The sequence below is a fragment of the Leptopilina heterotoma genome, unplaced genomic scaffold (assembly GCF_015476425.1).
Source record: "Leptopilina heterotoma isolate Lh14 unplaced genomic scaffold, ASM1547642v1 Lhet_14, whole genome shotgun sequence".
NCBI classification, from domain to species: domain Eukaryota; kingdom Metazoa; phylum Arthropoda; class Insecta; order Hymenoptera; family Figitidae; genus Leptopilina; species Leptopilina heterotoma.
Window position 1 is genome coordinate 2,566,801 of NW_025110859.1, and position 26,842 is coordinate 2,593,642.

General features: G+C 23.1%; 1 protein-coding gene across 8 annotated transcripts in view; it reads right to left on the reverse strand.

Moving 5' to 3' along the window:
• LOC122497978 (serine/threonine-protein phosphatase 4 regulatory subunit 1-like) overlaps positions 1-26,842 on the reverse strand; it is a 595,496-nt gene that overhangs the window by 12,392 nt on the left and 556,262 nt on the right. For all 8 annotated transcript variants that reach the window (XM_043605432.1, XM_043605431.1, XM_043605433.1 and 5 more), the window contains 3 exons: positions 13,206-13,318; positions 2,892-3,034; positions 2,109-2,249 (listed from right to left, as the gene is read on the reverse strand). In XM_043605432.1, the coding sequence (XP_043461367.1) occupies positions 2,109-2,249; positions 2,892-3,034; positions 13,206-13,318 (397 nt within the window). The remainder of the gene's footprint in view (positions 1-2,108; positions 2,250-2,891; positions 3,035-13,205; positions 13,319-26,842) is intronic.

Here is a 26,842-nt window from a genome sequence, read left to right on the forward strand (position 1 = left end):
AATTATTAAAAATTTTAGAAAATAATTGAATGTTACAGAAATATTTGAAAATAATTGAATTCCTGCAAAGAATTTTACTATTTATAAAAATAATTGAATTCTTGCGAAGAATTTTGCTATTTATAAAAATAATTGAATTGTTTCGAAGGATTTATTAAGATTTTAGAAAATAATTGAATCTATTCGAAATATATTAAAATTTTTTTTACAAATTAAATTCTTCCGAGGAATTCAATTTCAATTATTTTCAAAATTTGCAATTAATATTCTTCAAAAGTTGTTTTTAAAAATTTGTATAAAACACTTTTAAAAAAATCAATTATTTTCAATTAAATTTTACAAAATTTTAATATTTATTGAAACTTTTTTCAATTGTAAATTTCGAAAATTATTTGCATTTTATACTAAAAATTATTGCAATATTCGGAAAAAAGTCGAAAAAAGTCGAAAATATCCGAGGCCTGAAAATATAAATCGAAAGAAAAATATATTTGCAAAATAATAATAAACACAATAATTAATATCTTTACTAAATAACAATAGAAAAATAGTAAAAAAGTAATATTGGAAAAAATACATCTTTACGAAATAAAAGTAAAAAAAATTACAATAAAAGGAAAACTATTTTTGCAAAATAATAACCGAAAAAAATATATTTACAAAATAATAACGAAAAGAACAAGAATATTTTATAACAAAACAAAAATTTAAAAAGTAACAAATAATATTGTTATTTATGATTTGTTGGTGATTGACAATTGTTTCGTGAATAATTTTCTTGGGAAAATTAAAACAAAAAATATCTTCTTTTTAACATAAAAAAAATTATTAGAAAATGAGAATATTTTCCATTTTTCAAATTTCATTTAGAGAAAAAAAATTACTTATTCAAAAAGAGTTTCCCAAGATGTTGAAATATTCCGAGTCGATAAATTCTACGGGCCAAGCTCATCAAAGTGGCTGTGATATGACTTAAAACATTCCACAACCAATTTGATGTTTTGGACCGCAAAAGTACTTTTTGTGCTCCTCTCTTTTTCTTCTTTTTCTTTCTCCCATCGCTCAATTTTCACTTTCTATCATCAGCTTGATAATATATTTTTTCAATTCTCTCAAGTCCTTTTTTTAAGCATTTACACAATTTCGCTGAAATTGAACACAATTTTGCTCATCAAAGCTGGCTGTGATAGGTAATCTCTATGACAAACCAACTTTGATGGTAAAAGCATGCCCACACTTTGTTCCAATTCGTGAAAATTTCTTTTTTAGTAAAAATTCTGTTCCAATCTTTTTTTTCATAAAAATTACTTTAATTTTTCAATTTTTCTGATGATTCTTTTTGTCTTTTCTCGTGAAAGTTTATTTTTTGTTTTTGTCTTTTTTCATTACGATTTATGTAATTTTTATCTCTTTTCTTCTTTTTTGGTTCAAATTTTTTTCTCGTATCTTGGTTCAAATAAGTTTTTTTTCTGGCTAAGTACGTCTTTATCTTCAGATGAATCAAGTTGAAGGGAAGACGAACGCTGCATGAAAGACAAGGTAGTGAGACGCGAACGCTAAATGAACATCTCACTACCCATGTCTTTCATTCAGAATCCGCTATCGATCTTGTTTTTTTGTTCCTGTTCCTGATCCTCTTCTTCTTCTTCTTTTTCTTCGATTTCTTCAGTTGCTGAAAACACTTCTTTAACATTTTTCAAAATCAACTTTTGCCCTCTAGACAAGATAATTACAGATTTTTATCGTATAACGAAACAGGTATTTTCTATTAGAGACACAATGTACATCGATGGAAAAAAGAATCAATTCTTTATTTGCCAAAAAGGCGGAAAGTGAATTTTTTTCAAGTAGATAACTTTGTGTTGTTTAACAAAAAAAAATAAGAGTAAGAAGATTATTTTTATTTAAGGTAGAAAAAGTTATTTCACTCAAGAAATTAATTTTATTTTTTTATTTTTAGTTACTCTCTATAACAAAATAATCAAAAAAAGTTTTTACTCTCTAGTCGAAAAATTCACTTTCCTCACAAAGATTTGGCGAAGTTTCAATAAAAATGAACAAAAAAAAACAATGTTTTTTTTATCTCTAATAAAAAAATGTCAACTTACAACAATAGCCGTGTTGAGAAACTCAATTTGCAAATAGGTCATATTGAGAATCACAGGACAGACTTCGACCTCGAGTTGTTTTTTCGTTAAAATTCCACGCTCAACGATGGCAATTAGGGCTGTTTGCGCCATTTGTCGCACCTGGAAAAAATTTTCTGTCATTAATTTCAAATCCAACTGAGAGTTTCAATTTTTACATTTATATTAACTATAAATAAATATTTACAATTTAAAATTTCAATTTTATACTCTAAATATTTTTGAATTTTCCTTTCTTTATTCTTTGAATATTTCTAATATTTTATTTTAAACTTTGAATATTTTTCACTTTTTCTATGAATTAGAATTAGAATTTTTTTCTTTTATATTTTGAATATTTTTAATTTTTTCTTTTATAATTTGAATATTTATAATTTTTCTTTTACATTTTAAATATTTTTACTTTTCTATTTTACACTTCTCTATTTTTATTTCTATTTATTTTTAACTTTTTCGTTTATACTTTGAATATTTTAAGGTTTCCCGCTTATGCTCTGAATATTTTTAATTTTTTCTTTCATAGTTTAAATATTTATAATTTTTTCTCCCATACTTTAAATATTTTTTCCTTTATTCATTGAATACTTTTAATTTCTAATTTTACCCATTTTTCCGTTTTTTTCTCTTTTCAAATATGAAAAAGTGAAAAGAAAAATGATTTTACTATTAAATTAAATTAAAAGTTAGAAATAAAAATATAATTTTCCTCTATGCATATAAATATAATGATTAAATGGATTATACCTGATTATCCGTGTCACGGAGATATTTGAGAATGATCTCAATGATGTAGCAGGATAATGCGTCCCCAAAAAGGTGGGGCGTTTCATGGCATATTATCGCCACATGTGGAAGCTGTTCAACTAAGTCCAACCTAATTGATGGTTCTGAAAATAAAAACGGAAGTTGTTTAATTTCATTTCTTTTTCAAACTCAAAACTATAATTTCAAAAAAAAAAAAAAAAGAAAAATTCCAATGCAGCATTTATTTTCTATTTTTTTTTTCGTCTCTCGTTTGAAAACCATTAGCTGCATCGGTGACAGAATTCCCGTCCCCCCTCTGCCAATAATTGACTAATAAAATATTATTTTTACACCGAAGGGAAAAAAATCGTTAGGATTTCAAATTAGAATATTCATTTTTTTTTTTGTATTTTCTACTTTTGCAAAAAAATGTTCCATTTCAAAATACGATCGTTTGAAAAAAAACAATTTTATTCATAAAATGGGTTTTTTTAAATTTGTTATTAATTAATAATTAATAGAAAATAGAAAAAAAATTATGAACAAAAATGAAAATAATAATTTTATTAACTAAAAATTTATTAATTAAAACAAATTCGAATTTTCTTTACCCGAAAATATTTGGATCTACGAGGGAATTTCTCTGCAGCAATGAAAATAATAAAATCACTTTCACTGAAATGGAAAATTCAATCGATTTTTTAAGGGGGAGGGGGGAATGAAATTATTTACAATATTTACACACGAGATAAAATGTAACCCCTTTTTCTGAGTTCAAAAATGATATTTTATGTGGTAGCCTGAAGGCAAGTTTTATATAGGAATTATTTTGTCTGTTCAGTGAACTTTGAGTGTGTAGGAACACCTCATCTTTATTTTTTCTTTATTATTATTTTTATTTTGCGATATAGCGCAAAAACCATCAAGCGACCATACGAGATTTCCACATGAATGTACATGAGTGAACTTCTTTCGTCAAGATGCTATTGATCTCAGATGGAGAAGAAAACTTTTCGAATTCCTCAGCAATTTTCCCGTTATATGCATTGATAAAAAGAATAAAAATTGGAAAACAACCGCGCGCGCGAAGAAAAAGTTAAGAAAACTTGCGAGCTCGCAAAATAAAAATCCTTCTCGTCGTTTTGTTTTCAAAAATGGAAAAAATAAAAATATTTTTATTGTTCTTCTAATATTTTTTATAGAAATTAAAAAAAAACATTTTTATTTTCTCTACTATTTTTTTTTATATATAAATAAAAAATATTTATTTTTTACTATTTCTTATAGAAAAAAAAATAATAATGAATAATAATAAACAATAAAAAATTTAAATAAATAATTAATTATTATGTTTATAATTATTTAATTGTTCAATTTCATTAAGTTAAATAATATGAAAGTCGAATATTTTCGAAAGATTCCCGACAGAATTCTTTGAAGAAATAAAAAAAAAAATTCATAAAACTAAGTCATGCCGTCATGCGTTCCTTTTTTTCTTTTTCTTTAATCTATTTCATTCCAGGAACTAAGGAAAAGAGAGGCTATTATCTATGAGGATGGGTTTTCTATTCTCAAAAGGAATGAAACCTGTTGGCAGTGAGATGTGTTTCTCAACGAAAATGAAGAAAATGAAGAAGTTGAAGACGGAGGGTGCCAAGGAAGGTTTCGAAAATTTCATTGAAAAGAAGCACCGCTAGGCTTCTTCTTCTTCTCGCAGATTAGAGGGAGGGGGGAAAACTCGCACCTTTCCCTTTTACCCAAAATATTTCTAAACCCCAAAAAGGAAAAGGTATTCGCATCCCAGTCATTAGGAAAAATATTGAACGCTTTCGAAAAGAAAATTTCACATTCGAAATTCTAGTTGGAAGAATATATTCCAAATATTTTTCTCTTCCTTCAAAAATAAATTTCCTTCAAAATACAAAATTTTGTCAATTTTATATAAAATTTGTTATTAAAATTAAATTGAATTGAAATTAATTTTTTTTTTTAAATGAAATTGGAATTTATTTTTTTAATATTAAATTGAAATTAATTTATTTAAAAATTAAATTAAAATAAATTTTTTTTAATTGAATTAATTTGAAATAAAAAATTAAAAAAAAAATGTAATTGAAATTAATTCTCGTTTATAAATAAATAAGATTTTTTTAAATTCAAATGAAAAAAATGCGACAGTTGGAATTTTAAAAATCGTAAAAACTTGAATAGAAAATAACTTTTTCCAAGTCAACTAAAAACCAGATTCGCTCAAAGAAAGTAAAAAGAAAATAAAAATTTCTTTGAATTGAATTAAATTAAAATCTCTTTTCAATTAAATTAAAAATAGAAAAAATATTTTTTCAAATGGATTAGAAATATTATTTAAAAATCAGTCAGAAAATTGAAATTAACAAAAAATTGGAAAATTTCCCAATAGAAAAAGAACTATTAAAGAAATAAAGAAAATTGAATTTTGACATTGTAAGAATTAAATAAAAAATTTTTAGACAAAAAATTAATTTCTAAATATTGTTTACATAAAAAATATTAATAAAAATTATAATAAAAATATTCTCAAAATATTATATTCGAAAATTGAGAGTAAATAACTCTTTACCTGTTAATTTAAAAAAAAAAAAAGAAACTGAAAAATAAATAGTTTCACGAATAATTCCGGGAAAATTAAAAAATATATATATTTTGTTAACAATAATGAAAAAAGTTTTTAAATAGAAAAAAAAGTTCAATACAAAAAAATGCTCGAAGATCGAAAAAATATTCAACGCTTTTTCACTCGGAAAATAAAAGAACCTGGTGGCAAAAATTTTAGGAAAAATAAAAAATATCGTATAAAAAAATCGAGATGGAAAAATCATGAACATTATAAAATAAATAAAAAAAGTAAGTATGTAAAAAATATGACTATAAAAAAATTATACTTTACAGAAAAATACCAAAATCCCCCAAAAAAACACACAAAACGAAAACTTACGAAAATTGTCCAAAAAATCACTTGATACAATAATTTCTGATAAAAATTCTCCAATGCAGAAGTACACGTAAAATTTTGTAAAAGAAGAAAAATTTCATTTTCTTTTCCAAAGAAGAAAAATAAAAAAGACCACTAACACAGAGAAGAAGAAAATCGATCGCGATGTAAACCGAAAGAAAGTGTGGGAGCGACTGGTTGGATTTTTGGGTTTTAGTTTAGGCTGACACACCACCGTCATTCGATTTTAGGGGCTTGAGAGAGGTTTTTCTTTGGCGGGAAGAGCCGAAAGTCGATCCCCACTCTTCTTTTTTCCTTTTTTGAATGAGGAAAATGAGGGATGTCAGTTGACGGGGCCCGAGGGTGGAAAAGAGAGAGAGAGAGGGAGAGAGAAAAAACCGGTCCTTAATGAAAAGGAAAACGGGCGGTAAAAGTATATAGTAGAGAGACAAGCTGCCAAAATGTTCTTTTCCGAAGCACGTGCCCCTCGTCATCTGCTCGATGGATTAAAATTTTTCAAGGAAATCCGGAAAATATTAACTTTCAATATTTTTAGCCTCTTCAAATAATATATACTCTCCCCCTTTTCAAAAATTCGTCAAAAGAAAAACTAAATTTCTTCTCGTGTTTTCAATTATTTTATTTTAATGCTTAGAATTTTTCAATTTAATTTTATTAATAAATTTTTTAAATTTTATTTTATTTTTCAATTTTTAAAATTTTATTTTATTATTCAACTTTTTCAATTCACTAATTTTATTATTCCACTTTTTCAATTATTTAATGTTATTATTCAAATTTTCTTAATTATTGAATTTATTATTCCATTTTTTAAATTATTAAATTTTATTATTACTATTCCATTTTTTCAATTATTTAACTTTATTATTCCATTTTTTCAATGATATAATTTTATTGTACCATTTTCCATTATTTAACATTATTATTTGCAATTTTTTCAATTATTTAAATTTATTATTCCATTTTTCAATTATTTAATTTTATTATTCAATTTTTTAAAATTATTTAATTTTATTATGTATCTCATTATTTTTTAAATTGTTTTAAATTATTTTCAATTTTTAAATAATATTAATTTTTAATGCTCCAAAAATTAGGAGATGTACATCGTCTATTTTTATTATTTAATTATTTCCTACTGTGTTTTCAATTATCTTAATTTTTAATTAATTATTCAAAATTAAACAAAGTTTGAAAATAAATTCACTAAAAGAAAGAATATAATTATTAATTAATTAAATAATTTTCAAATCCATTAATTATTAATCAAACATTTAATAAAGAAAAATTTTTCGAAATTATTACATTATTTTCTAGTTGCATTCAATTAAATTTATTTATTGTTCAATTTAATATTATTTATTTATAAAAATATATATTTATATTCCTTGAAAAAATTATTTGAATAAATACTTGTCAATTATGAAATAAATATTTGTTTTTATCAAATAATTATTATTTTAGTCGATTAAATGGTATTTGATTTGAATACAATTTATTTGAATATAAAATATAATTATTTGATTCAAGTAAATATTTATTTGATAATTACACAATTAATCGTTTATTTGAATAAAATAAATTTCTTCCAGTGAGTATAATAACATAAAAATATTATAAAAAGATTTAAAATTCTGCTTTTTATTAATTATTTGATTTATAAATAATGTAATTGAAAATTTTATTTATAATTAATAGAATTGAAAAATATTCCTATCATTGTTAAAAAAATTGAAAATACTACGACTTGTAATGAATAAAATTGAAAATACTTCAAATTATAATTAATAAAATTAACAAAACAGAATTGAAAATATATGAATTTATAATTAACAAAATTGAAAATATTTCAATTTGTAATTAAAAAATTCGAAAATATTTCAATTTTTAATTAACAAAATTGAAAATATTTTAATTTGCAATTAGCAAAATTGAAAGTAATTCAGTTTTTAATTAACAAAATGGAAAATTCTTGTATTTTTTAATTAACAGAATTGAAAATATATCAATTTATAAATTAACAAAATTGAAAAGACTTTAATTTAGAATTAACATAATTGAAAATATGTATTTCAATTTATAATTAACAGAATTGAAAATAATTGAATTTGTAATAAAAAAAAAATTGAAAATACTTGAGTTTTTAATTAACAGAATTGAAAATACTTGAATTTGGAATAAACAGAATTGAAAACATTTCAAATTGTAATTAACAAAATTGAAAATACTTGAATTTATTATTATCCAAATTGAAAACTATTCCTCTTATAGAATAATTCTTAATTTAATTAGAATTAGAAAAAAAAATAAATATGTTTTTGATCTACCTCAAAAAAAGAGGAGAGTCGCTCCAACAATTTTATTTTCGGGAGAGAGAGAGAGAGAAAAAGGGTCCTAACTGCGGGGTTAGACTGGGTCAGGATCGAAATATTTTTTTTTCCTCTATTTTATCCCAGCACGTGCCGTCTTTTTTCACTCTAACCACCCTTATTTATTACTCCTGATTCATTACTCATCCATTCTGAACAATCTTTTTAGAAAGGATATATCGTGAAAAAAATCCATAATTCATTTTTTACTCTGATTTATTTCCCTTGCCCACAAATGTCGCGCGTTCTCTCTTATATATATAAATTATTGACTCGCCTATTTAACAATGATTTTACATTAAATATCAAACAAAAGAAACAAACTCAAATTAATTTTCTTTCAATTATTCCAATTGCAATATAGTGAAAAATTAATTTTCCAAATTATTATAAATGTAAATAGAATAGAAAAATTATTTTTTGGAGAATTAATTTAATAATAATTCTGGAAAAATTTGAACTAATTATTAATTTATTTATTTACTGATTTAAAAAAATAATAAATAGGTGTTTATTTGCTAATTTTAATGAATTTAGTAATTTGATATTTAAAGAAACGATTATATATTATATTCTAAAAATAAATTTCTTTTTCTCTTTTGCTTTTAAAGCGCGAGTTTTGTCTAATTAACGAAACATTTGTCGATTCAGTGGACTATTTGACTATAAGTAGACAGGAAATGAGATAATTTCTTCCTTCCGGAATGATGCTAAAAATATAAGGAAAGTACGTGACTGGGGAAAAAAATTTCTGGCGTGTCGCGTGCCCCTTAATTTTTCCTCCTTTTCGACCCCCCATCAAAAACATCACAAGACATACACCACGTGTTTTAAAAAGTCAAGAAGCTGTTGCGGATGTTGCTCTAAAAATATAACCATCAAAATAATAAAAAAAGTAAACAAAATAAAATGCAATCGAAAATTTCATTAAAGGGAGACATTCATAAATTCTCCTTTTTAAAAAAGGAGAATGTAGAGAAAATCTGAAAAAATTGTTTTGTTTATATTTTAAATTATCTAATTGATTTTTGAAAAAAAGGAAAAGAAAAGAAAGTAATGAAAGAAAAGAATAAAAGAATGAAAAAAAGAAAATAAAGAAAAAATAAAAAAAGGATGATCCACAAGTTTTGAACGTTCAAATGAACGAAACACTTTTTATTAGAAATGTTTTTATAATTTATTGTTTGCAATAAAAATTAAAAACTTAAATTTTACACTTAGAAACTTTATAATTAATTTATTTTATATCGACAAAAAATTATTGTAATAAATATTTAAATTAAAGAAGAAAATAATTAAATTATGTTCATTCGAACGTTCAGAACTATAGGATCATAAAAAAGGAAAATAAAGAAAAAAAATAAAGAGAAAATAAAAAAGAAAGAAAATAAAGAAAGGAAAGAAAAATTTAAGACAAAATTGTAATTTTTTATTAAAATTTTTGCCTTTTTCCATATTTTTCTTTCCCGTGACTTTTTTCTTTCTTTTTTTTCTGAAGCCATTGGTTATTAATAATAATAATTTTTCCTTTTTTCCAGCGATTTTTTCGATTCATCGAATTTGTTTTCGTGCAAAAAAAATATTTAGTGAAATTTTTTCTTAAACTCTATAAAAGCAATTTTATCCTTCTCTCTCTCTCTCTTTTTTTTTACAACAAACGTAGCATATTTTCTGTAGTCTTTTCATTTATTTTTTAATTCCGCAAAACCAATAGAGTGTCTAATATTTCTCCTGGATCCTTTGGGACATTGAAGTACGAGTATTGCTCGAATAAGGAAACTTTTTCACGTTTCTTCGTTTACTGCGAAAGAAATGGGCTTGCTGCTTCCTTTTTTTCGCAAAAAAAAAAAAAAGGAAAAGAAAAGAAAAATAAAGACGATGGAGAGAAAAAAAATAGAGTAACGGGAAAAAAGCTGAGTTGGGAGAAGAAGAAAAAAAAGAGTTATTCCATATTCCTCGCCTCTTGTTCAATTCTTGGAGAGGCAAGAAAAAAATGTTAGAAAATAAAAAAAAAATACCAAGGGGTTAATGGTCACGATCCTATGGGGGTCTCGACATTTCTTCTCCTCCCTATTTTTTTCCTTTCTCTGTCTTTAAATACATAGATATATAAATATTCTGGTACGTCGAGCTTTCTTCTTCGTCTCCTTATCCTCCTTATTTTCATCTCTACTCTCTCGCATTATTATTTTTTTTTTTTTTAAGCCATCGATGACTTCCAGCTGAGCACGTGCCCCACCGGAAGTGCAGAACAGTCTTTCGTCACCTCTCCCCTCTCTTTTTTACCAACCAGCTGCATTCCCTGTGTTATTGCCTTAAAAGGAACTGAGTCTCTATTTTTAATTTTAAGTGGTTTGTATCGTCTTTCCTTGTTTTCCTCAAATTAAAAAAAATTTTTTTTGTGAATCCTTCCGGTTTTTTTGAGACTAAAAAAAAATTTCAACTTCGTCTCTTTTTAGTCTTTTAACCTTACAGGGAATATTTAAAACTACTTTTTGAATATAATTAATTTTTTTTTAAACAATTATTTTTCAAACATAATTTTTTTAAAACATTTTTGAAACATTATTTTTGAAACAAAATTAATTTTTTTCTAATGAATGAATAAATTATTTTTTTACTGAATTAAAGATTTGGAAGTTTTTTCAAAATGCATTTTTCGACTGCATTGCAATTCTCATTAAATCTATCAATTTTTTTTTCTAATATTACTAATTAAATATTTAAGGAAAAAACAATATTTATATAATAATTAGTAAAACGAAATTTTTCTAATTATAAATACAAAATTCTGATTTTATTTATTTATTTAAGTAGTAAATTGATTATAGAAAAGAAGCTAAGTATTTTCTATCAAAAAGTGCGAATCGAATTAAATCGAATTTAATTAAAAGAAAAAATGTTTCTTTATCAAAATAATAAATGTTTATGATATTAATAAAATGTTTATAATAATAAATGATTATCAAAATGATAAATTATTGAAGTGACACTGAAATTATTAATTCAACAGAATTAAAATAATTATTAACCTATAAAAAAAAAATATTTCACGACTCAATTGTTATTAATAATTGATTTAAATACTAATTAATATTTTCTTACAATATTACGAAGTTAGTAATTAATTCAAATATTATTAATAATTATTTCAAATGCTAATTCTCTAAATTTTAATTAGTGACTGACTTTTTGCTTTTGAATTAGTAAGTTTTGTTGTTTCAGGTAAAAATTTTTTTCCTATTAAATTAATAATTGATCAAAATTCAAATATTAATAATTGATCCAAATTCATATATTAATAATTGATTCAAATTCAAATATTACTAACAATTGACCCAAATTCAAATATTATTAATAATTAATAATTCAAATAATAATTAATTCAAATACGATTAATAACTAACAGAACATTATTATAAATATAATGAATATAAATAATATAAAACATTATTAAAGCAAGATATCTAATTATAAAAGAAAACAACTAATTATGGTATTCAAAACTATATGTATGTATTATAATTATAGTGTAAGAGATGGAAAAAAAACTATTTCTATATATGATGAAAAGAGGGCTAAAAAGCATTAATTATTATTTACTCGTGCAAAGCAAACACATTTTTTTTGTCTAGTTTTGATATTATTAATTTTTTCAGGTGCGTTATTTATCCTAATTACATGCACTTTCTATTAAAAAAATCTATTGTCAATAATGTCAATATAATTATAATTTCCCGTGTGAATAAAATATATACATATATATAATGTGTGTAAATCAGGATTTGACTCAGTTGGGCGATTTTTCAATCCTTTTACACATTATTTTTAATAATAATAATAATAATAAGAATAACAACAATAAAATATTAAAATTTGTTAGTTTCTTTTATTGCTTTTTTGTTTTTATCATTTTTTTTTTATTCGCAAAAAATGTTAATTAAAAAGCGAAAAAATTGTAGATTGCTTGAAAGGTACTCTCTAAATTTAAATTAATAGAATTTTTATTAATTGAATTAGTAAATTTCTACTAATTTTCAGTAAATTAATTCTGACTATTTTTTTACTATTATTAATTAATTAATTTGACTATTAGTCAATTCTGATAATTATTAGTAGAATTCTACTAATAATTAGTAAGATTTTACTAATTCAAATTTGGAGAGTCTATTAAAAAGCTGAAATTGTGTAGTAAGCCTTAAATTCATAGTAAAAATGGGGGGGTGTAGGAAAATATTAAAGGTGCTTCAATTTTTTTTTCAAATTTTTCCCAAAATGTATTTTAGTTTTTATGTGGAAAAATATTAATAGTCTAGTGCAGAAAAGAAAGGTGGTGAAAATTACACTCTTCATTTTCCTTTTCTTTTGGAGTAGAGTGAAAAATTTTAATTATGCAATGAATGTAATGTTGCAATGTATCATAAATAACAAACATTTTTTTTGCTTTTTTGCTACATTATTGAAAAAGTAATATATAATAATAAATTATTATTAATGTATTTATTATTATTAATAAACTATTATTTTATTAAATAGTAATTATTAATGATAATAACAACATATAATTATTATATATAATATAATAACAAGAATTCTAAACTAAAAACTGTGAACTTTAATGTGCAAAAAATTCAAAAAGAATTGTGCAAAATAGGTGCATCTTAATGTCTTAATTAAATTTTATACCAAATACCATATTTTTCTTTATCAATTTGCAATTAATTGATTAATTAATTGATTAATTAATTAATTAATTAATAACTTATCTATTTCACTTTCTAATTTGCCTATTTCCATTTTTCATTTTTTATTTCGAATTCTATTTAATTATTAACGAAATAGAAAACAGTTAATGGATTAAAAAGGGAAATTCCAGTGAAATAAATTGCAATTTTACATAAATGTGTATTTTAATTAAATATTTGAAAATTTAATATCTTTGAAATATTTTACCTGGATCACTGATGATCTGGTTGACTGTATTAAAAACTTCATCGAAATTCAATTCGCTATTTGATTCAACTGCAGATTTAAAGTACTCCAGCAAGATCCTTCCAACCATTTGTCTGTAAAATAAAAGATAACAATAAACATTAATTACAATATTTTCCACTTAAAATGTTTATTTATATTTCTATTTTATTTATTTTTATTTATATTTTTGATACATAAATGACTTTTAAAGAACAGAAAATTAAATTAATAAATAAATAAACATTGATTAATAAAAGTATCCAAGAGCAACAAATTAATTTCGAATTTTCGTCAATAAAATAAGTATAATTTACTTTGTCAATATAATATATTATAAAAATATAATTCACTTTTTATATATAGTAGTTCACATTTTAGTTTTGAATTTGCTATTTATTGTCAAACATCATATGAAATTTTGCCTTTTATATAGTTCAATATAAAGTGACGATAATAGAATTTGCACATTTTAACTATAAAATAATTCCCCATAGGAAGCCGTTGTGCAAAATAGAACTAAATTTAACTTGAAACCTATATAATGAAATACTCAACCTGTTGTGTGCGCTTGTCAAGGCTCTTCTATTTAAACAGATGGCACTTGAGGTCATTTCTATGGCAACCATAAAACTGGACCTACAAATGACCACAACAGGTTGAATGTTTCCTCATATTATTATATGTACGTATATGCAGTTATATTGTTCTTTCTTTCTAAAAAGACAATTTAAAGTAAGCAATTAATCAAAAATTAATAAAACTGTATATATTACTCCAAATTAAAAAAACAATTTTTTTGGGACAATTTTTGAAATAACTCTTCTCTTGGGTTTATTTATTTATTTATAGGTTTATGTTCACCTAATAGCGAGCCTAATGGCACAATAACAATATAAGTTTACTTGACAATGTTAAAATACTCTTAACATTTGAATTAGTAAAAAAATTTACCAATTTGAATAATGAAAATTATTTTTCGCATTATAGAATCAAAATAAGTTGCACTTTTTTTTTACTGAAAATTGTTGTATTTTGTTGCAGTGTTTGGAAGAAAAGTCGAAAAAATCGCGATTTTTTTAAATAAGATGGCAAAATTCTTAATTTTCTTATTTTCCGTGACAAAAAATTTTTTTCTTGACATTTCATTTAAGATATTCAAAAATTTGAAATTCATTAACATATTCGCTTTCTTCATGTTTTACAATAATTAAAACTTACTACTTTGTTACTTTAACTTCTTCAAAAATTATTTTCATCATTAACGATTATTCATTTCTAGGATTTTCAACTAAAATTCTTCTTTAAGGACAATTATTTTTAATAATTTTTATGAAAAAGTTCTTTGTGAATTTTCAAATTCTTTTGTTCACAATTTAATTTTAGGAAATTTTTATTATTCTGACATTCTTCAATTAAATATATTAAAAATTAAAAACTTTAAATAATTCAAAAAAAAAAATTCCATTAAATTTTTTGAAAAAAAATTAATTCTACAGAATTCTTAATTAAAAGTATAAAAAGTTGAAATTTCCAAAGATTTTAATTTGAAACCTTTTGAAAATTCAATTATTTATTTATTTATTTATTATTCAATATTCAATTATAATCTAAAATTTAAACTGAAATTCATTTTTAAATCAATATTTTTTACAAAATTCTACGAGAATTCAATTATTTAACTACAAAAATAAATATTTTATTAAATAATTAAATGTTTCTTAATATATTAAATTTTCATAAAGAATTTTACCAACAAAATTTTTAAATAATTTAATTCTCTTGACGAATTTTAATAAAATTTTTAGAATAATTGCATTATTCGAGAAATTTAATGAAAATTGTATTAAAAATAATTGAAATTTTGACAAGAATTTTATTAAAAGTTTTGAAAATAATTGAATTTCGAAGCGGAATTTTATTTTTTATAAAGATAATTGAAATTTTGACGAGAATTTTTGTAAATTTTTAAAGATGTTTATTATAATTATTTTGAAAAAATTGAATTTGTTACGCAATTATTTGTATTAAAATTTTTGAAAATAATTTTATTCTTTAAAGAAATTTATTTAGAAATCTATTGAAAATAATACTGAAATTCTAATAAATAAATATGGCAAAGGTTATTATAATAATTAAATTTCTTTGATCAATTTTACTAAAATTTTTAAGAATAATAACTTTTTTCGAGGAATTCCATTAAAATTGTATTAAAAATAATTTAAATTTAGCATTGAGTTTTATTATTTATGAAAATAATTGAATCTCTGTAAAAAATATTATTATTCATGAAAATAATTGAATAAAATATGAAAATATTTTGTAAATAATTGAATTCCTGTGAAATTTTTATTATTTATGAAAATAATGAAATGTTTGTGTAGAATTTTATTAAAATTTTTTTTAACTAATTGAATTTTTATTAAAGTATAGTAGATATTAAAAATCATTGAATTGAGAAAATTTTTTGAAAATTATTGAAATTTTGACAAGAATTTTATTAGAATTTTTGAAAATAATTAAATTTCTGCAATCGTTTGTAATTGCTTCAAAATTCAATTTGTTTTCGTGTTTTTAACTAAAATTCTTCTATAAATCCATTATTTTTAATAATCAATTAAATTGTATATTCAAAAATTTAACTAATTTCAGAAAAATTTTAGTTTTAAAATTTTTTTTTAAATCTACGTTTCTTTATATTTCTAATTAAATTCATTTAAAATTGAAATTTTACCAAATTTTAAGTTAAAATCTTTTGAAAGTTCATCTACTTATGAAAATTGTAAATGCAATTCTTTTAAAATTGAATTAGTTTTGAAATATTTAAGTGAAATTGGATTTCAAGAATAAACATAATAACTTTAGAAAACAACAGTTTTCCAGGTTTTTTCGAGGTTTATAAAATTCCCTGACATTTCCAGGTTTTCAAAAAATTGAAAAAAAATAACTTATTATATTATAATTTAAAAATAAGAAATAACTTATTGTTTATTTTTGACCCGACCCGATCGGATTGAGACACGAATTTGGTGAAATTAACCAAATCGGCTGAAATTGGAGGAAAAAAGGGGCAAAATTGAATAGAGCAATGTACAAGCAATTTAAAGGACGATGCATAGGAAACAATTGCTAAAAAGGAAAAGTAGGCGAATCGATAATTTCCGGCGTAGTAGTGTAACATTTGGGCAGAAAAAAAAATTGGTTTACCGAAAATGGTCGGGAAGTATGTCGTGTGGTATAAAAGGGGGATGGGGGCAAGGGCGGGAAGATCGTGAGGGGAAGAAAATCACACACACTCACATGTATATGGAAAAAACTCTCTCTCTCTCTCTTTAACTTCATTCCCATACGAGAGAGTTGGAATACAAGAGAGAGAGCACAAGAGAGAAAGAGAGAGAAAGGTGGAATACAAGAGAGAAAAAGAGAGAGAGAGGACTATCGCTCTTCCAATGATTGTCGAGAATGGAGGGGAAGCAAGTGGCGAGGAGAGAGGTGGCACTGCCAACGAGAAATGCTCCTCGGCTCCCCACCTTTAGGCTCAACGATTTTTGGTGGGGGGTAAGACTTTCTCCCAAGTTGTTGGAGAATGGGCTTTAAGTTGTTACCGCCCGCCACGCCTACGACACCCGCGCAAACATGGCCGCCATAGTTTGTTCGGGTTTCGCTTTGCCTGAAAACTTCTCTCATCGTTGCTGAGAGAGCACTCTCTGCTGCCTGCCATTCTGTATACTATGTATTCCCCAGCAGGATATAACACACGCCATTTGCGTAAACGCTCTCTCTCTCTTTTTCTGCGTTGCGTTGTGCGTTGTTGCTCATGCGATCTACAATCTAACTGCGTAGTGCGTGAAAAACTCGAGTCTATATAGTCTACTGGGCTACTAAAACTAAAATCCATCTTTTCGGTCGTAGTTTCGACATCATTTTCTCTTCAGGGTTGTGGGAAAAATAGAACGTAGAAAAACCTTCCCCGCTTACGTTGTAATTGATCATCTTTCGGTGTGTGTGTGTGTGGTCTCGACTTTCGAGAAAAGAGAGAGAGAGGGAGGGGTTCATTGATTATTTTCCGAAAAATTTTTGACCCTCTTATTTGGGTGCATTTACAAAAATCTAATTGAATCTTGGGGCGGGACTAAGGACTATTTCGGATGGAAACCCGGTCATAACTTAATTATCCTTATATTCCATTATTTGTAATCTTATTTATTTTTATTCCCTAATTTTTACTATTTTTATTTTCCAATTTATTTATTATTATTAACAATATTTCCTTATTATTATTTTGTTATCAACAATATTTTATTGTCATTATTTTGTCAGTAACAATATTTTATTATTAAAATTATTTATTTAGTTCTTTCATTTGTATTTAAATAATTGTTTTCAAGTCAAAAGGATTTTTGAAGTATTTATCATTCTGAACAATATTTATAATGCTTTTAATATTCAATTATTATTTAAAATTCTAACTGAAATTCACTTAAATCAATTTCTACGAGAATTCAATTATTTAAATAAAAAAAAATAATTTATATTAAATAATTGAATTTTTCTTAATATTGAATTCTCATAAAGAATTTCATCAACAAACTTTTAAATAATTAAATTCTTTCGACGAATTTTAATAAAATTTTTGAAAATAATTACATTTTTCGAGGCAAATAATTGAAATTCTGACAAGAATTTTATTAAATTTTTTGAAAATAATTGAACTTTGAAAAAGAATTTTATTATTTATAAAGAGAATTGAAATTTTGACGAGAATTTCTTTAAATTTTTTGAATATAATTGAATTTCTGTGAAGAATTTTATTATTTTTCAAAATAATTGAATTTTTGCAATTATTTGAAACTTCTCCAAAATTCAAATTTTTTTTAGTATTTTTAACTAAAATTCCTCGATACATTCATTATTTTTAATAATTTATTAAATATACATATTAAAAAATTAAACTAATTTCAGAATTATTTGAATTTTGAAAACTTTTGCAAAAATTTAAATTCTTTAGAATTTCAAATAAAATTTGAAAAAGTTTTTTGAGATTCTTTCAAATTCTTTTGTTTACAATCTAATTTTATGAAATTTCGATTATTCTGACATTCCTCAATGAAATATATTAGAAATTAAAAACTTTATAAAATTGAAAAAAAAATTCCATTAAACTTTTTGAAAAAAAATTAATTCTACAGAATTCTTAATTAAAAGTATGAAAAGTTAAAATTTTCAAAGATTTTAATTTGAAACCTTTTGAAAATTCAATTATTTAAAAAAATCCACGCTATAATGCTTTCAATATTCAATTATAATCTAAAATTTTAACTGAAATTCATTATGTTGTAAATCAATGTTTATTAGAAAATTCTACAAGAATTCAATTATTTAAATATAAAAATAAATATTTTATTAAACAATTGAATGTTTCTTAAAACTGAATTTTTAATGAAGAATTTTATCAACCAATTTTTAAATAATTGAATTCTCTTGACAAATTTTAATAAAATTTTAAAGAATAATTTCATTTTTCGAGAAATTTGATGAAAATTGTATTAAAAATAATTGAAATTCTGCCAAGAATTTTATTAAAAGTTTTGAAAATAATTGAATTTCGAAGAGGAATTTTATTTTTTATAAACATAATTGAAATTTTGACGAGAATTTTTGTAAATTTTTTAACATAATTGCATTTTTGCGAAGAATTCTAATAATTTTTGGAAATAATTGAATTCTTGAGAAGAATTTTATTAAAATTTATTTTTAAATAATTGAATTTTTTTGAAATAGTAGACATTGAAAAGAATTGAATTTTGTCAAATTTTCGAAATTAATTAAATTTCTTCGAAGAATTTTATGAAAATTATTTTTAAAAGAATTTTATTGTTACAAAGAATTTCATTATTTATGAAAATAATTCAATTTTTTGAAGAAATTTAATTAAAAATGTATTAAAAATAATACTTTAATTGTAATAAATAAATTGTAGCAAAATTTTTTCAAGTAATTGAATTTCTGTGCTGAATTTAAATAAAATTTTTAAGCATAATTACATTTTTCGAGGAATTTCATTAAAATTGTATTAAAAATTAAAAATAATTGAAAGTCTGTGATGAGTTGTATTACGTATTTATGAAAATAATTGAATCCCTGTAAAAAATGTTTTTATTTATGAAAATCATTGAATAATAATTTATGAAAATAATTTGTAAATAAAAACATTATTTTATTATTATTTAGTTATTTCATTTTTATTTAAATAATTGTTTTCTGGTCAAAAAGGATTTTCAAAAAATAAAAATTCAGTCTTGGTTTATCTTATTAAAAAAAAATTCAAAACACTAAAAAAGACTGTAATTCCACATTAATAGAATTCAAAAGCAATAAATAATTTCAGTACACGTTTTATTAACAAAAACCGCAATTGATATATACATATATATGCTTACGAGAGTCTCTCTTGCAGAGCACAATATGGTCTGCAGGAAATGTCATACTCTGGAGAGTTTAATCGAGTTTCCTAGGAACCACCGTTCTCAATTCGACCTGCATTTAACTTTTACACATAAATACAGAGTGAAATTGTTCGCTAGAAAGTCTAGAATAGACAATTTGCGATAGATTCCCTTTACGTTGCTCTGGGATGTGTTGAATCGAACAATGGACGGAGGAAAACTTGAGCATAATTTGAATTTAATTACAAAAAAAAAATAATTTTTAGTCACATTAGTTCTATATGTATGATAATTAAGAAAAGAGGGGGTGGAAAAAAGAAAAGAAATCCAATTGAATAGCACTGTCTAATTTAATTTCAATTAATTCCTCACTCTAATTTATTCGCGAGTTAATTTTAATTATCAATTTAATCCAAATAGTTCACTTTTATTCTTAATTCGAATATAACGTTTTTTAACAAACTGTTTAGTATATTATTTTATTATTATCTATTAATATTATTATTATTATATTAATAAAAGAAATTTACTTTTTTCTGTTAAATTTATTCATTATATTTATTTATTCTCAAGTTTATTTATTATTACATTCATTTCTTATTAAATTTATTTATTATTGAGGTTATTCATTGCCAAGTTTATTTTATTGTTTAATTCATTATTATTTATTTATTCCCAGGTTTATTAATTTCTTATTTAATTTATTTATTATTAAATCAGTAGGGTGGCCGCAAGATTGACTTTATCAATTTCCCTGACATTTCCCTGACATTTTACTGACTTAACAACGAATTTCCCTGACAAAAATTTTTTTGTTTAGAGCAAAAAATGTATTGCATGACCGTCTTAATTTCTTTTTGCCCTGACAAAAAAATTTTTCCTGACATTTCCCTGACTTTACTGACAAAATTTTTTTTTTCCTGACATTTCCCTGACTTTACTGACAAAATATTTTTTTCCCTGACATTTCCCTGACTTTACTGCCAAAAAATATTTTTCCTGACATTTCCCTGACTTTACTGACAAAATATTTTTTCCCCTGACTTTACTGACATGTGGCCACCCTGTAAATTCCCTATAAAAATTACTATTAGAAGTTGATTATAAAAATAAATTTTCAAATTCAGTTTAATAAATTATTATTTTTAAAAAATAAAAAAAAAATTTTAATTTCAATACTTTATTTAAATTTATAATTTTAATTTTTGCAGTGAAGAAAAGAATAATTGCAAATCAATTGAAAGAAAGATGAAACAATTTTTATAATCGTCGAAGTTCAAACTTCCATTTAGATTGAGGTGTGTACATCGTCTCCGCCATTTTTACGCAAGTCGCATTTTCTCCATTATTTAACACACACACATTAAAAATTTACATTTTCTTCGTTAATAAAATAAAATTTAATATTTTTTCCTTAATAGATTCATTGAAAAAAAATAGTTGTAATTTTAGTTTCATTAAAGTACAAAATTATAATAATTATAGTTATTAATGATTATTATAATTATAAATAACTATAGAATAATAATAATAATAGCAACAAAAATAATAATAATTATAATAATCAATATATTAATTAGTAATTAATTAATTAATTAATAAGTAGTAATAATACTAAGTAGTATAATTACAATAATTATTACTCATTTATTATTATTTTTCGTTTTATCTTTAATCTATTAGTTTCTCCAATTTCTTACCCTATTGCTTCATTTTTGATAAATTATATAAAAATAACTTTTTTAAACATAAAATATTTATTAGGAAATCAATTCAATTACCTTATTTTTATTTTAACTTGAATACACCCGTAAATAAATAATTTCACACAAATACTTAATATTTTTTTCACAAATTATCTAATTAAAAATTCCAAGATCCGGATCGGATTTTTTTCTTATATAATTTTTTTTTTATTTAATAAGTGACAGGAAGAAGGTTTGGAAAAAAATCGCAGGTCGAGATACACAACTCATATATACTGAAACATTCCCATGGAATACGGGGGATGTACTGCCAGAGGGGAGGGAGGAGGGGAAGTTTTCTATTGTACCAAAGGGAACCGTCGTCGAGGAGACAAAAAGAGAGCAAAAAAAAAAAAAATGAAAAGGAAAAAAAGAAAAAAGAAGAAGCAAATGGCTGAAAAGATCTCGAGCCCTCCTAACCTCGAATTTACTCATCTAAACTCCTAAGTCTAAGGTCAGGTACCAGCTTCCCCATACGGGACTTTCTTTAGACTCTTCTTCACACGCTTTAACCCCATGATATTATAGACGACGACGCGCAGGTTTTCAAGTGGGGTGAATAATTCCAGTTAATCTCAAAATTCACATATCATTTCATTTATTAATGACTCAATTTTTTCCTCAATTTTTATTTCTTTATTAAACGAAATTAAATAATTATTAGTATTTTTCCTATTTTTTTTTATTTTTTTTATTCCTTTATTGACAAAATTAAATTTAAAATACAATTAAACATTTATATTTTTTTATTTACCATTTCTGTATTTTGTATTTTTTTATTGTATTTATTTATAAATTATTTTACTATTTTTTACTTCGTTTGTCTTTAATTAATCTCCTTCGTTTTTTTTATTTATTTTCATTTTATTTCACTTTTTATTATTCTCCTTCGCTTTTTACATTCTCATCACATTCAATTATTTTCTACAATAATTTTTCGAATGTTCTTTCAGAATTCAATTATTTAAATACAAAAATTCAATTTTTATAATAATTGAAACCGTCCAATTTTCTATTCAAAGATATTATTATATGGTAGAATATTTTAAAAAATTTTAATAAAGAAATTCAAAAAATTAACATTTTAAAAATATTTCTAAATAATTTTCGAAGGTTTAAATATCGAAAATATTGAAAATAATTGAACTTTAAAAAATTGCAAATTAAATAATTCAGAGAATTACTTTTTTCAAAACTATTTAAATATTATTTTTAAAACCTTATTTTCACTTTTATTCAATTTACACTTGAAGATGATTCATTAAAATTTTTGAGAATTCAATTATTTTCAAAATTTTCAATTCAAATTCTTTAAAAGTTAATTTTCATAAATTGTAATAAAATACTTGAAAAAATTATTTATTTTCAATTAAATTTGACAAAATTTGAATTATTCAAAATCTTTTTAATTTTATATTTCAAAAATTTAATTAGAAAAATTATTCAAAAATTAATTTTCAAAAATTTGTTTATATTTATGCTTTTCATAATATAAAAATCGAAATAAGTTGCATTTTATACTAAAAAATATGGTATTTTGTCTTTGGTACCTTTTTTCCTCAAAAAAGGTGAAAAGGGAAATTTTTTTCCTCAAAAAGGGGATAAAAATTTATTTGTTTATACAACTTGCATATTTATAATTCAAATTTTTTATTATATAAAAATTCAAATTCAAATCTTTTTTAAATTCAACAATATGTGAGAATATTATTATAAAAAATTAACTTTTTGAAAAAATTAATTGTACAGAATTGTTAGTTAAAAATATGAAAAATTCAGATTTTCAAAGATTTAAATTTGAAATTTCTTCAAAATTCAATTATTTCTAAAAATTCACGCTATAATGCTTTTAATATTCAATTATTATTTAAAATTTTAACTGAAATTCACTCAAATCAATTTCTATTAGAAAATTCTACGAGAATTCAATTATTTAAATAAAAAAAAATAATTTATATTGAACAATTGAATGTTTCTTAATATTGAATTCTCATGAAGAATTTCATCAACAGACTTTTCAATAATTAAATTCTTTCGACGAATTTTAATAAAGTTTTTAAAGATATAATTACAATTTTCGAGGCAAATAATTGAAATTTTGCCAAGAATTTTATTAAAATTTTTGAAAATAATTGAATTTTGAACAAGAATTTTATTATTCACAAAGTTTTGTATTAGAATTTAAAAAAAAAATATTAATAATAATATTTTAATTAATTATTTTTCTAGAGGTCTGCATTCTGTTGACTGAACCACTTTATAATTTTTATTCTATAACATTGTGTTTAAATTTTATGATTACATTCTGAAAAAGATTTCAAAAAAAGAAAGCTTGTTTATTTTTGATTAGAAAAAGGTGAAAATGGGGAGAAATCAGCAAAAAAAAAAGGGGGAAAAAGGTGACAAATCGTCAAAAAGGTGATAAAATTGAAATAAGGGGACAAAAGGGGAAAAGGAGACCAAGTGTGATGCCTGAAAGTCGAAAAAGTCGCAATTTTTTAATAAAAGTCGATAAAAGTCGCATTATTTAAAAACAGTCAAAAAAGTAGAAAAAGTCATCAGGGTTGCCACAAAACATCGATTTTAAAATTCCATGACTTTTCCAGGTTTTCCAGACCCAAAAATAAAATTGTTTTGGTATGTTTCTAGCTAATTACGACAAAAAATATAAAATCCTTCAAGTAAATTGTTAATAAAATAAGTTATTAATTTTTAATTTTATTAATAACAAAAATTTAATTAAAAATTTGTGAGATTATTTAAGATACGCTCCGAAGAAAGGTGAGGAGCAAATCTCTTTAAATTTAAAAATTTAGTTTAGTTCATAATTTTTCACAATTAAACAAGTATTTTAAACATTTTAATAACATTTTATGAAACTGAAGTTACCTACGTTTATCCAATGACAATTTTTTCTTTTGATAATTATTTATTTTAATGTTAGAACCCCTTTAAAAAATTTCAAAAGATCGAAGTCGGGGAAATCAGTAATTTTTATTTTTTACACGGATTTTCCAAAAAACCATATATTTCAACAAAATTATTATTTCCTCAGCTCATAAGCAATTTTTTCTTTTACTAATTATTCATTTTAATATGTGAGAAGTCATTTAAAAAAATTGTAAGATGATCTATGGCAAGGAAATCAGTGATTTTAAATTATTTTTGTCGTGGATTTTCCAAGTATCCCGAAATTTCAACTAAATTTTTATTTCCTCGCTTCAGAAGCAATTTTTTTTCTATTGGCAATAGTTTATTTCTTAATATGGATGCACTTGCAATTTTTTAAAGGGCTTCTTACATTAAAAAACAATTATCAAAAGAAAAAATTTTCATTGCATAAAAGTTGGTAACTTCTGTTTCATAAAATTTTTGGGTTCCTAAAATGTATTAATTTTAAAATTATTTAAAGGAAGATATTGACTAAAAGAAACTAGAATTTAGAAATGCCATATTGATTTCAATTGTAAGCACTAAATTTAAAATCAAAAAGTTGTATAATGTCAACTTGAGAACTTGAAATTTTTACGACTCAAATACAAAAAAATTGAGTTTTTAGTATCAGGCTTTATAAAATTCCCTGACAATTCCAGGTTTCCCAGGTTTTCCAGGTCCGTGGCAACCCTGGTCATAATATCCGCAATAGCCAAGTATTGTAAAAACAATTTTTATAAGATAAAAATAGAAATTTAATTTTTATTGGATTTTTACTTTATTACTACTTCGTTAATTAACAAGGAATTTTAATAAAAATAAAATTTTTAACTTTAAAAATAAATAGTCTGTAGATTATATACATAGAGGAATTTCCGAAATTTCTTCTGCGAATAATTTGTATCGGTTGGTTCAATTTTTTTCGACCAGGTGCGTATTAATGCACACAGGGTAAAGAGAGAAAAAGTACATTTATCGAGAGAGAAAGAGAAAATCTGACGGTATTTGTTAACGCATCTGTCATGCCGGCACGACCCATTAATCTGCTCTAATGCGGCGTTATGCTGTATTATGCAACGAAAAGGCATGGACCGTATCGAAAATATGTAGGACGAAGTAATATGTTCAGGACCGATGATCGATTGCAAATCGAAAGGGAAACAAATATAAATGAATTATACGAATGATGATGAAGACGACGAAGATAAAAAAGATGAGATCCTTCTTCTAAATTTTTTTCGAAAATTTTGATATTTATTCAAAAAATTATTTATTAATTTAATTTTTTTTTTTAATTTTTCGAAGCATATTATAATTTTAAATATTAAAATTTGTCAGAAAAAACATTGTCCACCTATAAACAATAAAAATTTAGATGAGATCTATTTGTCAATTACAAATTTTAATTGAAGATGAAATTGAAACTTTTTAAATTTTTAAAAAATAAAGGAAAAAATTTTACTCAAAAAAAATGTTCTGCTACATTTATTTACGAATTTCTTTAATTGAGGCCTTGGATCCAATAACTCGCCCGACGCTTGGAGGAACGCGCAACTGCCAGTCAGTGAGCAGTGAGCGCCTCTGGGCCACTCACTGCTACCCGACTGGTATTGGCGCGTGCCTTCGAGCGTCGGGCGAGTTATTGGATCCAAGGCCTCAATTGTAAAACTATTCGAAAACATCAATAACTTTTTTTTTTAAATAAATATTTCATCAATATTATTTTTCCACAGGAATTAAGAATTTCAAAAATTTCAAATTCAAATCTTTTTAAATTCTATAACTTTTATAATAATTAAAAATGACAGTCATAAAAACATTGTTTTATATTATTTATAAAAATAATTAAATTATTGAGAAGGAATTTATAAAAAATTTGTAAATAATTGAACTCCTGAGAAATTTTCAATATTTATGAACATAATTAAATGTTTGCGTACTATACTTTTGGGAATTTGAAATTGATTTGAAAATAATTGAACTTTCGGGAAGAATTTTGTTTTCTATAAAGATAATTGGGATTTTGACGAGAATTTTTTTTTAAATTTGAAAGATAATTGAATTTTATGAGAAGAATTTTATCACTCTTGAAAATAATTGAATTTCTGGAATTATTTGTAATTTTTCCAAAATTGGATTTTTTAGTTTTCAAAAAAAATTTGAATTACAAATTTTTAAATTCTATTATTTTCAAAATTGATAATTTTATTCTAAAAAGTTAGCAGCGCGCGAACTGTTGCTAATTTTATTGAATAATTTAATTGAACCTAAATTTGAATTAGTAAAAATAATATATACTGATTTAAATTAGTGACTAATTTTTACTTTTGAATTAGTGAAATTTACTCATTAAAAAGCCAAGAGTAAAATTTAAATTAATAAATTTTACTAATTCAAAACTAAAAAGTAAAATTTGAAATTTGAATTCGCAAATTTTACTAATTCAAAAGCAAAATTCGAAATTTGAATTAGTAAATTCTGTGAATTCAAAAGC